Genomic DNA, 15197 nt, shown 5'->3' with positions numbered 1-15197 from the left:
TTATAATGGCGCTGTTTTACCCATACAGTATAGAGAGCTAAAAGGCAGCGTGAAATGAGTAGAGTGAATTTTGGCAGCCTTTGGAGCCTATTTTTAAATGGCTAAAGCCTTTCAATCCCTCTCCCAACGAGTAGAATAATCGTGGGAAGCAGTGTGGGGAAGAAAAGTAGTAGTTGATCTTTTTCTTCACACCCTATGTTATTTCTCAACGCAGAGAAGATATATCAATTGGTAGCACGACGCACAGTCATGGTTGCACTTCCCATCATGCATTTGGGCATGGCTACAGTATCATTTACTGAAAGCTCAACAAATACACTAAATGGCAATATTTAGTCACAATATACAAAGTCACATTTATCCTTTAAGAATTACAAGTCTTTCTATCCGTGGATCCCTCTCACAGGAAGAATTTTAATAATGTAAATGCCATCTTGAGGATTTATTGTCATAATAAACAAATACAGTACTTAAGTACTGTATGTTGAATGTATATATTCGTCAGAGTTTTATTCATTTTTTTCTTAATGCATTGCCAAAATGTATATGGTCGGGAAAAATTATCGGGAATGATTGGAATTGAATCGGGAGCAAAAAAAAAAAAAAAAAGCAATCGGATCAGGAAATATCGGGATCGGTAGATACTCAAACTAAAATGATCGGGAGCAAAAAAACATGATCGGAACAACCCTAGTCTTAAGTATATATGCTTTCTTTGTCGTGGGTAGTTGATAACTAGGAAAGTGCTTGATTAGATGTGCAGTAGAGCACACATTTCCAATGTTAAATCGGGTTCAATTAACACATTGGCTGCCACTGACGGTGAAAAACATCCAATCCATTTCAACCGGGATGGCTGGCAGCAAATCGGGGAAGCACACACACACAAGTCTTCAGTCTTCAATATTCTTCCGTCAACATTTCCTTCTTATTTATTAAAAGCATTTGTGTGTTAAATGCCATGTTTTAAAGAATTTAAAACTAGAACTGCTGCTTGTTTCACTTAGCCATTTAGCAAAAAGTAGTGTAAAAAAAAAAAAAAAAGTGAAAAATAGCAAAGCGTTCCTTTTTGAATGAAGTCTCATCACGTTAGGCTTTCTCGTACGTGCGCACGGCTTGGACACCTTCAAACGTCAAAGTCTGAGAAGACAACAAGAGAAACAAATATTATACTTTTTTTTTTTTTTTTAATTTAAAAAACACACACACACACATTAGAGATATTGCGGCACATTGGGCTTACGAGTACTTTTGAGATACAAGGCTTTGACAGAACCCATTCAACTAATGGTGCTTTCACACTAGACCAAGAGGACCAGGGTCCTGTTGGAGCTAGTTGTTGAAAAAGTTCAACATTCACATGCATCACATGGATGAAAGGCCCACTCATTGATTGGACAAATAGAAGAGGATATACCTCCTGAGAGGGGAGAGAGCATGTAGCATCAAAGCGTGTTGCTGTGATGCTGCACGTAATGTAGCATAGCATTATATTTACATGTTTAAACTGTATATTGTTTTTTTTTTATTACCGTATTTTATTTTGCAATGATAATCATCGGTATGTGTCAATTTTTTGTCAACTAACCGTTTTGTGGAGCTGACGTTTGTATGCATGTAAGTTCGGGGGGGGTGGGCGTAATGTAGCATAGCACAGCAAGTCGCCGCTCGGCCAGCGGCAAGGTCGCTCCCGCCCAACTCGATTCCGAGCAAACCGAAATATATTTAAAAATGCATAGGGGAAAATTAAACCACAATAAGGGACTGTGTGGTACCCCAAGCCACACAGGTGGGGATCGCTCTCACTTTCGTGACTTTTTGGACTGTCAAATTGTCGCCACTTCCAGAAGAGCAAGACTCATGAAACGGCTGCCCCAAGAGGCTCTGCCTGTCTCTGCCAGTCACTCTCTAAGGCAGGGGTCGCGTTAACCGAATATTTTCCGTCGTTGACCGGTTTTTTAAAACGGTGACGGAAAAAACTGAAGTCCATCTGTCATTTTGACAGGTTGCAATTCACACCCCAGACCACAGGGTGGCAAGTGAGCATATTAATTAGCTATTGTCTCTCTTGATGCATGACGTCGTTGGCCTTACTCGGAAAAATGTCAAAGCAACTGAGTGTCCGAAGTTTCTTAAAAAAAGCCCCAAAACGACGATGGTGTTGATAAAAGAGGTGAAAAAAGAGGGACTGATGCAGTGGAGGATGAAGGACAAAAAAGCAATCAGTCCTCAGCAACTACTGAGCGAGCAAGCAGCAGCAAGGAGGAAGGTGTGAGACTGTGTTCAGGCCACAGCAGGTGAACTGTTAATTTCATTGTTCCATATGTAGCCACAGTCAGCTGTTTTTGTCACTGCGGAGAAAAGGTTACATATTCATCTGCTTGATGTGTGATGGCACGGTGTGGATTCTCTGTTAAGCTTGTTCGGACAGAATATTAATTAAAAATGAATGAAAACTAAACACTATTGAATATGTCATTATTATCATTTTAAAAATTTAAGTGACGGGTAAAAATAGATTATGACCGGATTTTTATGACCCTGTCAGTCAATATGACCGACAACGAAAAAGTCTAGCGCAACCTCTGCTCTAAGGGTACGTTCAGCAACAGCATGCAAAACACAATCGCCACATTAGAACCAGATTCTGTGTAACAAATGCAACTGCTTAGCGCAGCACCACAACAGTTGGCCATGGCTAATCGTCTATCATATTGTCATTGTTGATTTTGATTCATCCGCACTGTACTTCAGCTTCCAAAGATGCCCTGCATGCAAGCCCGTCGACGAGGGTGGGGGCAAAGTTGTCCCGGGCCTCAGGACCATAGGGGCCCCTGAATGACCCTTAATTTATTTTACTTTACATTCACATATTTCTTTTTTATCTAAATCATTGTCTGATTAAATATTATGTTCTACTCGATATTTACTTAAAAACTTTACCACATTAAACATTTTTTGCACAACGCCCCCCCACCCCACCCCCTCTGTCTTAGCAGAGAATGGTTTGACCCCACTCTGGCGCACTCAAGGCTACATTACGTGCGTGCCCTGAAGCGGGAAATTAAAATCTGTCATTGTTACAAACTCTAAACATGGCGAGTCGTTATAAAACTGGTGCGAAAAGGAGAAAAAAGGAGGAAAAAGAAAAAAAAGGAGAAAAAAGAGAAAAAGAAAAAAAGGAAAAAAGAAAAAAAAAAAAAAAAGGAAAAAAAGAAAAAAGAAAGGAGAAAGAAAAGAAAAAAAGGAGGAAAAAGAAAAAAAGGAAGAAAAAGAGGAAAGAAAAAAAAGGAAAAAGAAAAGAAAAAAAGGAGAAAAAGAGAAAAAAGGAGAAAAAGAGAAAATAAAAAAGAAAAGAAAAAGATGAAGATCATAGAGGTGAACTAGAAAAAACGATTAAGTTTTTAAAAGGGCGACAAGAAGCCAGAGAAGTAGGACTAGGGTTTAGCAGGCAGGCATAGCACTCTCAGTTGTATTGTATTGTAGCCTACATGGAACAATAGATGGAAATTGTTTATATTGTGTCACATGTGTTGTGTTACGGTCTGTTAAATTTAATTGTCCATCTCAAATTAAATAATTTGAAAATTTACATTCATTGCTTGCAAAGCGTTAAAAGTACTGCGTATGGTTTTGTGACAAGCCGGTAGCTGGGGTGGGGGGTAATGGGGGGGGCTATCATGGTCTCTTGTCCCCGGGCCCCTGCAAGTCTGTTGACAGCCCTGCCTGCGTGTACCGTCACAGCCTAGAGCATCACAGCGTTGAGCTGTGATGTTGCACATTTAGTAGCAAAAGTGCAACCTGCTCTGGTTGCATTCACAAGCGAAGCAGGGTGCGCTTAAAGCGGACTGGACTTCAGCTGTTTGGTCCAAACTGGAGTTCGGATGCGCGTTCATATTGACAAAGCAAAGTGGACTTCCTGAGGAAAAGAACTCTTGTTCGTTTAAAACAGACTAACAGTGCTAGTGTGAAAGCACCCTTAGTCAAAGCACCGCCGTGTAATCATGACGTTATCTCACCATCACCATCTTGCCATCTTTGATCTCTCGTACAAATTTGGTTTCTTTGCCATCCCATTTTTGTACTTGTACAAATTTATCTCCTTCCATGGTGAAAGTGGACTGGAAAGAAAAAAGAACGTATTAGTGGCATGATGGCATAATGATCAATGACCTTGGGCCCACAAAACAGTTTGTTTTTCCTGACTTGACCCGTTCTAATTTTAATTTGGTTTTTAAAAAACCGGGGAAATCGAACTGGGATCCACAAAAAGGTGTTTAGACAATGATTGGGTTACCTTGACCTGGGACCCACCAGAAAAAAAACAAAACTTTTTTTGTCTGATTGAACTGTTCCAACTTTAAACGGTTCTGCTCAGCCCATTTGACAAAAAAATTGGGTGTTGACCTGGGACCCACAAAAATGTGTTTTGACAAGTGTTTTGGTGACCTTGATCAGGCACCCACAAAGAAAACCTGTTCTTTCACCTATTTTAACCATTCCAACTTTAAAAATAGTTTATTTTGGATGGATTGAAAACATTTTTTTTTTTTTTTTTGTGCTATTAAACTTGGAACCCACAAAAATCGCCCAAAATGAACGAATCCCAAAATGATCCCATTCACTCTCATTCACATTTATCCCAAAATCTACGGGAGCTGACTGAAATCGGTAGCAAGTGACCCCAAAATGCCCCAAATTTGAAAGGTAGTGACTTAAAATCAACTACTAGTGACACAAAAGTTCCTCAAAATTAACACAAAGTTACCCAAATTTATCAACAAGTGACCCGAAATCAACAGAAAGTGACTGGGAAGTGATCCAAATCATGAAAGAAGTTTTTTTTCCTCTTGTTAATTAATAGTATGACTTTGCTGTGGTGGTCTTACTTTAACTTGTCGGTCATCAGGCGTGGTCTCGTCAAACTCATCCCCCAGTTTGGCAGCGAGCTCAGTGTTCCGGAAGGTGCTGAGGGTCTTCACCACCACTTTGTCACCATCCTGGCTGATCACTATTGTGGGTTTGGTCACATTGCCCACTTGTCTTGTAGCAAAGCCCACACCTATTAGAAGATTTTTTATTTATTATTGAACAACATACCCAAAACGGGTTGAACGCCTTATATTAATGTTTTCATATTACATTTTGCATCTGTATTACAATGTATATAGCTAATCAGTGTTACTGTTTTTAATATACATTACTTGTACGTTTAAAAAAAAATATATATATATTCTACGCCATTTATTCATATTTTAAAGGGGGGAGGAGGGCATGTTGAAATTAAAATTTGAAGAAAAAAAAACTTTTTTTCCCCCATTTCATAACAAGTGATACCGAGCAGAATTATACAGATGCAAGGAAATTTCTTCAAAAATGAACACTTTATAATTATTTTTACATAATCTTTTATATATTAGGAAGTCATTTTTAATCACATTTTTCTAATATGTACATTTTCTCAGATGCAAAGTGATAAAATATTAAAAATGATAAATGATTTTCCATTTTGACAGCAAGTGTATTAATTATGCACAAACCTGATCTAAACTACTCACCGAGTGCCTTCATGTAGTCATCAAAATTCTGGCTGTCCACCAGTTTCCACGTTGCGCAGAAAGCATCAACCATTTTGTTTTAAATGTTAAATATTCAAAACACAAGTGACAATGTACAAATCTGTAGAGTTGGGGTTGTAAATCCAAACCGTGCGGAGGAAGGTCCTCTCAAATTAATATCGAACTGGGAGGCGGGTACTTAAACTGAAGCGAGGACATTGATTGGACGGGTATTGAGAGCAACGTGGTTCTGATTGGTCCAAACCAAGGAATTACCGTGAATGCTGGATTATGTCCAAAGAGCTCGTTGGAAGGCTGTCGTTTTTAATGACCAAGATATACAAAAGGGCTCTAGCCATAAAATATTTAAAAATAATAACAATTAGACCTTTACATTTTCCTTCAGACAGTGACCCCTATCGGCAGTGTAATAGAATTGGCATAATATTTCATGGTTATTGATTAGATAATAGTGAAATTGTTTCACATTCCTAAAATGACACCCAACCCCCAACCTTCACCGAAAAATGTCTGTCCAAATACAATATAATCATAGGCGGAGTTTGTCATTTAGTGCAGGGGGGGCACAACATGTTGATGACCCCCTAATAAAACTAACATACAAGAATATTTATAATAATAAATTGAAAATGACCATTTTTTTTGTTTCCCATCATTTTTTAGGGGAATTCTAAATCTAATTTAGGACAGCTACAATTTTCACCAAGATTGTCATCCATTGAATATGGTACAACTAGTGGCTCTGTTGTACAATTTTAGCGTCTTTAGTGGGGCAAATTGAGACTCCGCTCACCATTTTGGCGGGGCTTTCTGGCGTTTCATGGTCCACACCTTCAATCCTTCAGTAGTTGTCGCTTTTGAAAGCTTAGGTTTGAAAAAAATTCGTACAGTGGGGCAAATAAGTATTTAGTCAACCACTAATTGTGCAAATTTCTCCTACTTGAAAAGATTAGAGAGGGCTGTATTTGTCAACATGGGTCAGGGCCGGCCCAGGCCATTTGGGGGCCCTAAGCAAAAAAATGCAAAGGGGCCCATATTTTTGGCCCACCATTTTCTCACAGTGTACTGTGAAACCCATACATGCAATCCAACCCATACGTCCATATTTTGTATATTAATCAGATTTTGTTGGACTGCATACTTCAAACTTCGCACCCCAAATGATTGTCATTACTTACAGTAGATAGCGCCAAACCTTTTTTTAAAAGAGGAAAGAAAGAAGTTAAGGAAGAACTTTTATTTTTTTTTAGCTTGTAATCAAGTATCAAAACTCACAAAAGTCAAACAAAGCAAACTGCAGTAAACAAAGTGGGGAGAACAAGTATTTGATACACTGCCAATGGGTTTTCCCAAATTAAACAATTGCCAGATTGGGGGCCCCCTAGTGGTCAGGGGCCCTAAGCAGCTGCATAGTCTGTGTATAGGCTGGGCCGGCCCTGACATGGGTAAACCTCAACCATGTCAACCATGAGAGACAGAATGTGGGGGGAAAAAACAGAAAATTTATTTCCAAATTAGAGTGGAAAATAGTGGTCACCTACAAACAAGCAAGATTTCTGGCTGTCATAGAAGTCTAACTTCTAACGAGGTCTGAGGCTCCACTCGTTACCTGTATTAATGCCACCTGTTTCAACTCATCATCAAAGACACCTGTCCACAACCTCAGTCAGTCACACTCCAAACTCCACTATGGCCAAGACCAAAGAGCTGTCAAAGGACACCAGAGACAAAATTGTAGACCTGCACAAGGCTGGGAAGACTGAATCTGCAATAGGTAAAACGCTTGGTGTAAAGAAATCAACTGTGGGAGCAATTATTAGAAAATGGAAGACATACAAGACCACTGATAATCTCCCTCGATCTGGGGCTCCATGCAAGATCTCACCCCGTGGCGTCAAAATGATAGCAAGAACTGTGAGCAAAAATCCCAGAACCACACGGGGGGGACCTAGTGAATGATCTACAGAGCGCTGGGACCACAGTAACAAAGGCTACTATCAGTAACACAATTGGTAAATCTGTGGAGGGAGTTGAAAGTCTGTGTTGCCCAACGACAACCCCAAAACATCACTGCTCTCGAGGAGATCTGCAAGGAGGAATGGGCCACAATACCAGCAACAGTGTGTGAAAAGGTTGTGAAGAGTTACAGAAAACGTTTGGCCTCCGTTATTGCCAACAGAGGGTACATAACAAAGTACTGAGATGAACTTTTGCTATTGACCAAATACTTATTCTCCACCATGATTTGCAAATAAATTCTTTAAAAATCAAACAATGTGATTTTCTGGGGATTTTTTTCCACATTCTGTCTCTCATGGTTGAGGTTTACCCATGTTGACAATTACAGGCCTTTCTAATATTTTCAAGTGGGAGAACTTGCACAATTAGTGGTTGAATAAATACTTATTTGCCCCACTGTATAGCCATCTTGCCTGTTTGGTCCTCAGGTGGTTTTGGCTAGGCAAAGCAAATTGCCATCTAAGGTGCTAGTCATACGATATGCTTGAAATATAATTTTGATCCATTATAAAAATATTTGTTAATTTCATTCATTTTTGTTGTTTTATTGCTTTACAACTTTAATAGACAATATTTAACCAGAAAACTCTTAATTGAGAGGATATGGAGACTTCAAAATAACAAAAATACCAAAAATTCGAACAACTCGTAAAAGTTTTTGTGTGTCTGTGTGTGGAGTGAAACTTTGGAATAATCTGGGATTGCAACACAAGCAATGCCAAACTATCTACAGATTTAAACGGTTATACAAATTTAGGGTCTGGTCACAGTATACTGATATAAGGTCTTAATTACATAAATAAGTTGTCTTGGTATGAGTGCTGGTTGTTTTTTACCATTGCTTGTATATTGCCCGTTACCATTGTTGGTATAGTTATTGTTGCCATTTATAATTTGTTCGTCCTGTGTGTGTGGCCTTTACCATAGTTGGTATGGTTTTACTTTCATTACCATGTTGGTATGAAATTGTTTTTTGGTTTGGGTGTTACCTGTAGTAACTTCATGTCAAGGGACATTTGTTACAAAAATGTAATTGTACATAACTGTTTGAACTGATTTTTGGCTGCCTACATTTTTGGAAGGAAGTAGCAAGATTTTTTTTTGTTCCCAATTAGATGAGAATTGAGGTGGGATTAAATAAATTTTCTTCTTCCCATTCCTTTTCAGGCATGTAGTTGATGTTGCTATGTTACTTAGTTTTGCTGCTCTTTTTGATATATGTTTATATCAGCTGTATATACTTGCCGTCTTGACAAGGAAAATCATGGCCTGAAATAAACAAAAACAAAAAACAAAAAAATTAAAATCAATATATAGGCAAGTCAATTACATGCAATGACACTTTTCGGCCACCGGGTGCGGGCATACCCTCCCTGGCCCCCCTTAAACTCCGCATATGAATATGATGTACGATAGTGTAATACACGAGGCGCGCATTGTAATATTAAAAAAAAAATTGACATATTCCAAGAGTATCTCCAGCAAAGTTGTAGGTTTGGTCTCAATATTGGTCGGGACGATATCACAGCATACCCTGCATGTACACTTTTTGCTGGGTAAAGGACATTAACAAAACCAAACAGATTGGGTGTACGGTAATCACAGCTATATTTTTTTTCAACAATACGAACCTAATTAATTGATAGGCTAAATGATTAATGCAAAAGTAAATCTATTTCCTTAGACCAACTTCCACACTGAAAAAAAAAAAAAAAAAAAAAAAAAAATCAGATTAAGAAATTATCTCGTCGAATAATTTTCTCCATCTTGTTTTGAGCGTTAAAGGCTAGTTAACAGATTAATGTGTCATATTATTCCTATTAAATATTACTATTTGTTCATATTAAGACCATACATCTAAAAGTTGTTCATTTTTCACCTAAATCAAGAAAAAAATGCTTTCAAATAATGTTTTGAACAATGTCTATTCTTGAAAAGAACATTTCTGACAAACACGTTTTTTAAAGATTAAATATACAAACTTTTAGCTTAAAATAAGTATTTTCAGCTAGCTATTTTTCTTATTTCAAGAAATCTGAGTAAAATTTACACTGGCAGATAATTTATTTCTGGTAGGTTTACACTGAAAACATTTGTTTTCTTCCAGTTTTTAAAGGTGGGTTTTTGCAGTGTATACGTATTGGTTCAGATGATACATCGTTCCATTCAAACCTTTGTTTTTAAAAATGACTAAAGAAAATTTTTTAAAAACTTCCATAATAAATGTCTGGATTTTATTAGCAAATTGCAATATGTGAACACAAATTATATTAACATACACAAGAAATACTAACTTTTTAATCAGCTGTTTTCTATGAATGCAATAAAAAAAATAAACATTTGTCTTAATACCACTAAAAATTGGCTAAATAAATTAAATATCACAAAAAACTTCTAAGTCAGGGAATAACAACAATACATTACTATCTGGACCTGTGGAATGCAAAGCCCCATATAATATAAATGGAGCCTTCCTTCAGGTAAAACCCTACTGCTTTTGTCCACAAGTGCAGCCAAACTTAAAGACCACATGAATAAAATAAAAATGAATCCTGGGGAGAAGGAGGTGAACCTTAGTCCACTACATTTCTTACAGTTTAATTAACAGTAGAAAACAAAAAGCAGGATATTTCTCTTAAAGCAGCTTCCTCCTGGAGTTTGAGAAATCCACACAGATTAATGTTATGCTAACCCTGATGCAGGACGGATTTTCAGTAGCAAAATTAGTGGCATGTTCCCCACCTCCACAACATTGACGTCTTTTTACATTACTTACAGTGGCTGCTGCTGCTGGCGGGAAAAAAACTTGTAATATCCCTGGTCTTCGAATGGGGCGGAGGAGGCAGCATGTTGTATTTCCGTCGGGCTGTGAAAATGTGTGTGTGTGTGTGGGGGGGGGGTGCTCAAGTCATCAGCCAATCAAATGTGTTGGAGAAAAGAATAGACTGACACATTCAGCAACTGAAAAGTTAATGTAAGTCAGTTAATGATGGTCGGGTCAATTCTATCCTTACAACATATGGGAAGACAATCAAAATATCATATATAAATGAAGTCATTATATAATGCAAATAATGTTGCTTAAAAGTTGGTGGGGGACAATTTGAGCATCCAGAAAAGTTGGTGGTTTTATGTCCCTACCGTCCCTATGTAAACTTACACCTTTGGTGTCCAAGTGTACATCACTTGCTTTAAAAGTTATAAATATTAAAAGTAACAACAACATATAATTAATAACTTTATTGTTTTGGAAAATACCTTTTTACAGTAAAATCTGTTCTGAGGAAAATATACAAAATCAAATCACTGACTTATCATTTTTATTTTCAGTCATTTGAGAGAAAAAAAAAATGCCTCGTATGAATTCTTGGCACTGTCAGGGTGAGAGTCTTACACACACAAAAAAAAAAAAACATGCAAGAACATTTATTGTTCCATGATGACTATGTGTGTATGCGTCTGCAGAATGTTCTAAAAGTGAAATAACAACAACATTGGTACCTCTTGCAAAATTTTAACCTTATTCGAACAGTTCCTTCAATGATTTTTTTTTTTCAAACCCCAAAACAAATGAATTATTTTTAATATTTCAGGTTAGGTTGGCAGTTTAATGCAGATTAAAAGGGGAATGGGCAGAGGTAGGCTGAAAGGCAAATAAAAGTGAGGTAGAGTGAGGTAGGGGGCCTCTTCTGCCCTCTCTCCATTTTAGAGCATTATGTCATCTGATTTAAAGTAAGAAGAACCACTTTATGTACAACAAAAACACAGACCCTGATCTATCCAGGAATTTCAGAGGATTGTCCTAAATGCAACATGGCACCTCACTTCCTGTGCGTGCATCATCGTACAAATGTTTGTTTGTACGATGTCCAGTGCGCTAGTGGCAATGGCTGCCGAAGACGCCCACGTTGATCGAAAGCGCCACCTCAGGCTTCTTTTTCGCCTTCCTTTGTGATCCAGTACAGTTTGCGCTACCAGCCAGTTCCCTTAAAAAAAACAAAAATGTTCATAATTCATTACTCAGCATTGTTGACCCTTTTATGCTAGCAATATGAAGCAATTATCACAGAATCCCAAAATTTGAAAACTAAGGTCTTAATGAAACCTTTTTTTCAAATTTGTAAAAAGAAAAGTCAAAATAAATATGTGTAATAAGCGCTCAGATATCTATAACCCTTCCTAAATCCTGTTTGTTTTTCTCATGGAACCTGCAGATGCATGTGTTGACTTGCATCCATCTTTTTTTTTTTTTTTTCCCCCAAAAAGAAATGTCAAAATTCTGAATTAGTCTCAAAATCATGAATTTTTAGGTGTATGAAATGTGATACATTTGACAATATAGGGTTAAGAGTACAGTACTTTGTTCATTTTGTTTAAATTAGGGATGGACAGGTTTACTTTTTTTTTTTTAACTTTGAAATCTAACACCTGAATCAGGATATCTGCCGATACCTGTTTTTTTTGGTTTGTCCTTAAATGTACTATTAATCAGTCCTCGCCATTTTACTGCCCCCACACCCACAATACAATACACGCTGGCCAAAAGTATTGGCACGCCTGCAATTCTGTCAGATAATGCTCGATTTCTCCCAGAAAATGATTGCAATTACAAATGCTTTGGTAGTAATATCTTCATTTATTTTGCTTGCAATGAAAAAACGTGCGTCGCCATCCAATTCATTCCACTTGTTCATATACAGAACACCCACATCTCTGAAAATCCAGTCCGCGTTTTGCCTATGACATTGCTAGCAGTCGCTAGCAATGTCATAGGCTGCAGTCTGTCTCTGCGCACATCTTACCTTTGTATTTTCGCGGTCAAAAGTTACAACCCAGCCTAAAAATAATGCTGATACTTAGTTGCTGCTAGCTAGTTCGTCTGAAATGCATTGTGAAGGTCCTGGAATAGTGAAGTGTGCACTCTTGTTACCACTATCTTTGAGGTGACTTCCTTCTGGAGCATCAGCTGTGTTTCTCACTTTACACATAAATGAGTACAGGAGCTGAGCTCATTCACGTATGATTATCATCAGTGGATAGTCATAATAATACACTAATAATAATCACTCCACCACCTGTATTGACCTGTAGGAGTCAAAGCAGAGGAGCAAAAAGGGTGACAGGGGAGAGACCTCTACTCAGAAGTTGAGTTGGACAGTAATGATTATAAAGTGGAGAAATCCAAGAAGATGATTACACACACATATATATATATATATATATATATATATATATATATATATATATATATATATATATATATATATATATATATATATATATATATATATATATATGTATAAGAAGACCTTTATTGATCCCACCATGGGGAAATTCTCGGTGTTACAGCAGCAAAGATATAGGTAGCTCAGAGGACAGCATGATGTGGCCGTTAATGTATAACATTAGCAGTCAACATTCGAAAACACATTATATATATATATATATATATATATATATATATATAAGGGCTGTCAAAATTATCGCATTAACGGGCGTTAATTCATTTTTTAAAATTAATCACGTTAAAATATTTGACACATTTAACGCACATGCCCCGCTCAGATTAAAATGACAGCAAAGTGTCATTTCCACTTTTCACTTGTGTTTTTTGGTGTTATGCCGCCCTCTGCTGCCGCTTGGGTGCGACTGATTTTATGGGTTTCAGCACCATAATTATTATTGACATCAACAATGGCGAGCTACTAGTTTATTTTTTGATTGAAAATTTTACAAACTTTATTAAAACGAAAACATTAAGAGGGGGTTTAATATAAAATTTCTATAACTTGTAGTAACATTTACCTTTTAAGAACTACAAGTCTTTCTATCCATGGATCGCTTTAAAAGAATGTTAATAATGTTAATGCCATCTTGTTGATTTATTGTTCTAATAAACAAATACAGTACTTATGTACCGTATGTTGAATGTATATATCCGTCTTGTGTCTTATCTTTCCATTCCAACAATAATTTACAGAAAAATATGGCATATTTTATAGATGGTTTGAATTGCGATTAATTACAATTAATTAATTTATAAGCTATGATTAACTCGATTAAAAATTTTAATCTTCTGACAGCCCTAATATATACACATATATACATATATATATATATATATATATATATATATATAATATTAGAGATGTCCCGATCGATCGGCATCCCGATCTTAAGGTTAAGGTAGGGTTATCAAATTTATCCCGATAACGGCGGTAATTAATTTTTTAAAAAATGTATCACGTTAAAATATTTAACGCAATTAATGCATGCACTGCACGACCCACTCACGCATCGTCGCACTCAATCTGTAATGGCGCTGTTTTACCTATTTAGAGAGATAAAAGGCAACGTAAAATGAGTAGAGTGAATTTTGGCAGCCTTTGGAGCCTTTTTTAATTGGCTAAAGCCTTATAATCCCTCTCCCTACAATTAGAAATATCATGGGAAGCAATGTGGGGAAGCAAGGTAGCAATTGATCTTTTTCTTAACACCTTATGTTATTTCCCAACGCAGAGAAGATATATCAATTAGTAGCACTACGCACAGTCATGGTTCCACTTCCCATCATGCATTTGGGCATGGCTACAGTATCATTTACTGAAAGCTCAACAAATACACTAGATGGCAATATTTAGTCACAATATACAAAGTCACAAGTCTATTTTAATTAAATCGTTTTCTAATTGTATTTAACGTTGCGGACATAATATGTTACACTCATCCAGAGTCTTTAAGCTTGAGGTCGGGTTATCAAAAATATCCCGATATTGGCGGCAATTAATTTATTAAAAAATGTGTCACGTTAAAATATTTAACGCTATTAATATATGCGCTGCACTACCCTCTCACTCATTGTCGCGCACAATCTGTAATAACGCTGTTTTACCTATATAGAGAGATAAAAGGCAGCGCTAAACAATTAGAGTGAATTTTGGCAGCCTTTGGAGCCTTCCTTCAATTCCTCTCCCTATGATTAGACATCTCAAGCAATGTTGGGAAGCCAGGTGGCAATTGATCTTTGTCTTAACACTTTAAGTTATTTCCCAAAGCAGAGAAGATATATCCATTGGTAGCACGACGCACAGTCATGGTTTACTTCCCATCATTGTTCCACTTCCCATCATGCATTGGGGCAGGGCTGCAGTATCATTTACTGAAAGCTCAACAAATACACTAGATGGCAATATTTAGTCACAATATACAAAGTCACAAGTCTTTCTATCCGTGGATCCCTCTCATAGAAAGAATGTTAATAATGTAAATGCCATCTTGAGGATTTACTGTCATAATAAACAAATGCAGTACTTATGTACTGTATGTTGAATGTATATATTTGTCCGAGTTTTATTCATTTTTTTCTTAATTGGCAAAATGTATATGATCAGGAAAAATTATCGGGAATGATTGGAATTGAATTGGGAGCAAAAAAAAAAAAAAAGCAATCGGATCGGGAAATATCGGGATCGGCAGATACTTAAACTAAAACGATCGGGATCAGATCGGGAGCAAAAAAACATGATCGGAACAACCCTAATACATATATATATATATATATATATATATATTTTTTTTTTAGCTATTTGTGAAGTTTTG

At 36.9% G+C, this 15197-nt stretch overlaps 2 protein-coding genes across 5 annotated transcripts in view; both read right to left on the bottom strand.

Moving 5' to 3' along the window:
* Window positions 1-663: 663 nt before the first annotated feature.
* On the bottom strand, window positions 664-5741 carry LOC130931504 (fatty acid-binding protein, brain-like). The gene is made up of 4 exons (XM_057860376.1): window positions 5559-5741; window positions 4890-5062; window positions 4020-4121; window positions 664-1140 (listed from the first exon to the last, which is right to left on the bottom strand). Exons 1-4 carry the CDS (start codon window positions 5629-5631, stop codon window positions 1090-1092), a joined length of 399 nt encoding a protein of 132 aa, XP_057716359.1. The 5' UTR covers window positions 5632-5741; the 3' UTR covers window positions 664-1089.
* A 5082-nt stretch (window positions 5742-10823) lies between these two features.
* The window catches only part of usp40 (ubiquitin specific peptidase 40), a 44524-nt gene continuing 40150 nt past the window's right edge, over window positions 10824-15197 (bottom strand). For 3 of the 4 annotated variants that reach the window (XM_057859721.1, XM_057859723.1, XM_057859722.1), the window contains one exon: window positions 10824-11584. In XM_057859721.1, coding sequence (XP_057715704.1) covers window positions 11476-11584 — 109 coding nt within the window. In that variant the 3' untranslated portion in view covers window positions 10824-11475. The remainder of the gene's footprint in view (window positions 11585-15197) is intronic. The other variant, XR_009067166.1, reaches the window with a different exon arrangement.

The sequence above is a fragment of the Corythoichthys intestinalis genome, chromosome 15 (genome assembly GCF_030265065.1).
Source record: "Corythoichthys intestinalis isolate RoL2023-P3 chromosome 15, ASM3026506v1, whole genome shotgun sequence".
NCBI classification, from domain to species: domain Eukaryota; kingdom Metazoa; phylum Chordata; class Actinopteri; order Syngnathiformes; family Syngnathidae; genus Corythoichthys; species Corythoichthys intestinalis.
Note: the sequence above shows the minus strand (reverse complement) of the source record. Positions and strands in the feature narration are given on the sequence as shown.

Excerpts from the sequence above, each read along its gene's own strand:
- LOC130931504 (XM_057860376.1), bottom strand. The coding sequence starts at position 5,631 with ATGGTTGATGCTTTCTGCGCAACGTGGAAACTGGTGGACAGCCAGAAT. Across the intron at positions 5,063-5,558 it reads TGACTACATGAAGGCACTCG|GTGTGGGCTTTGCTACAAGA; the intron begins GTGAGTAGTTTA and ends ATCTTCTAATAG. Across the intron at positions 1,141-4,019 it reads AAGATGGCAAGATGGTGATG|ACTTTGACGTTTGAAGGTGT; the intron begins GTGAGATAACGT and ends TTGTCTTCTCAG.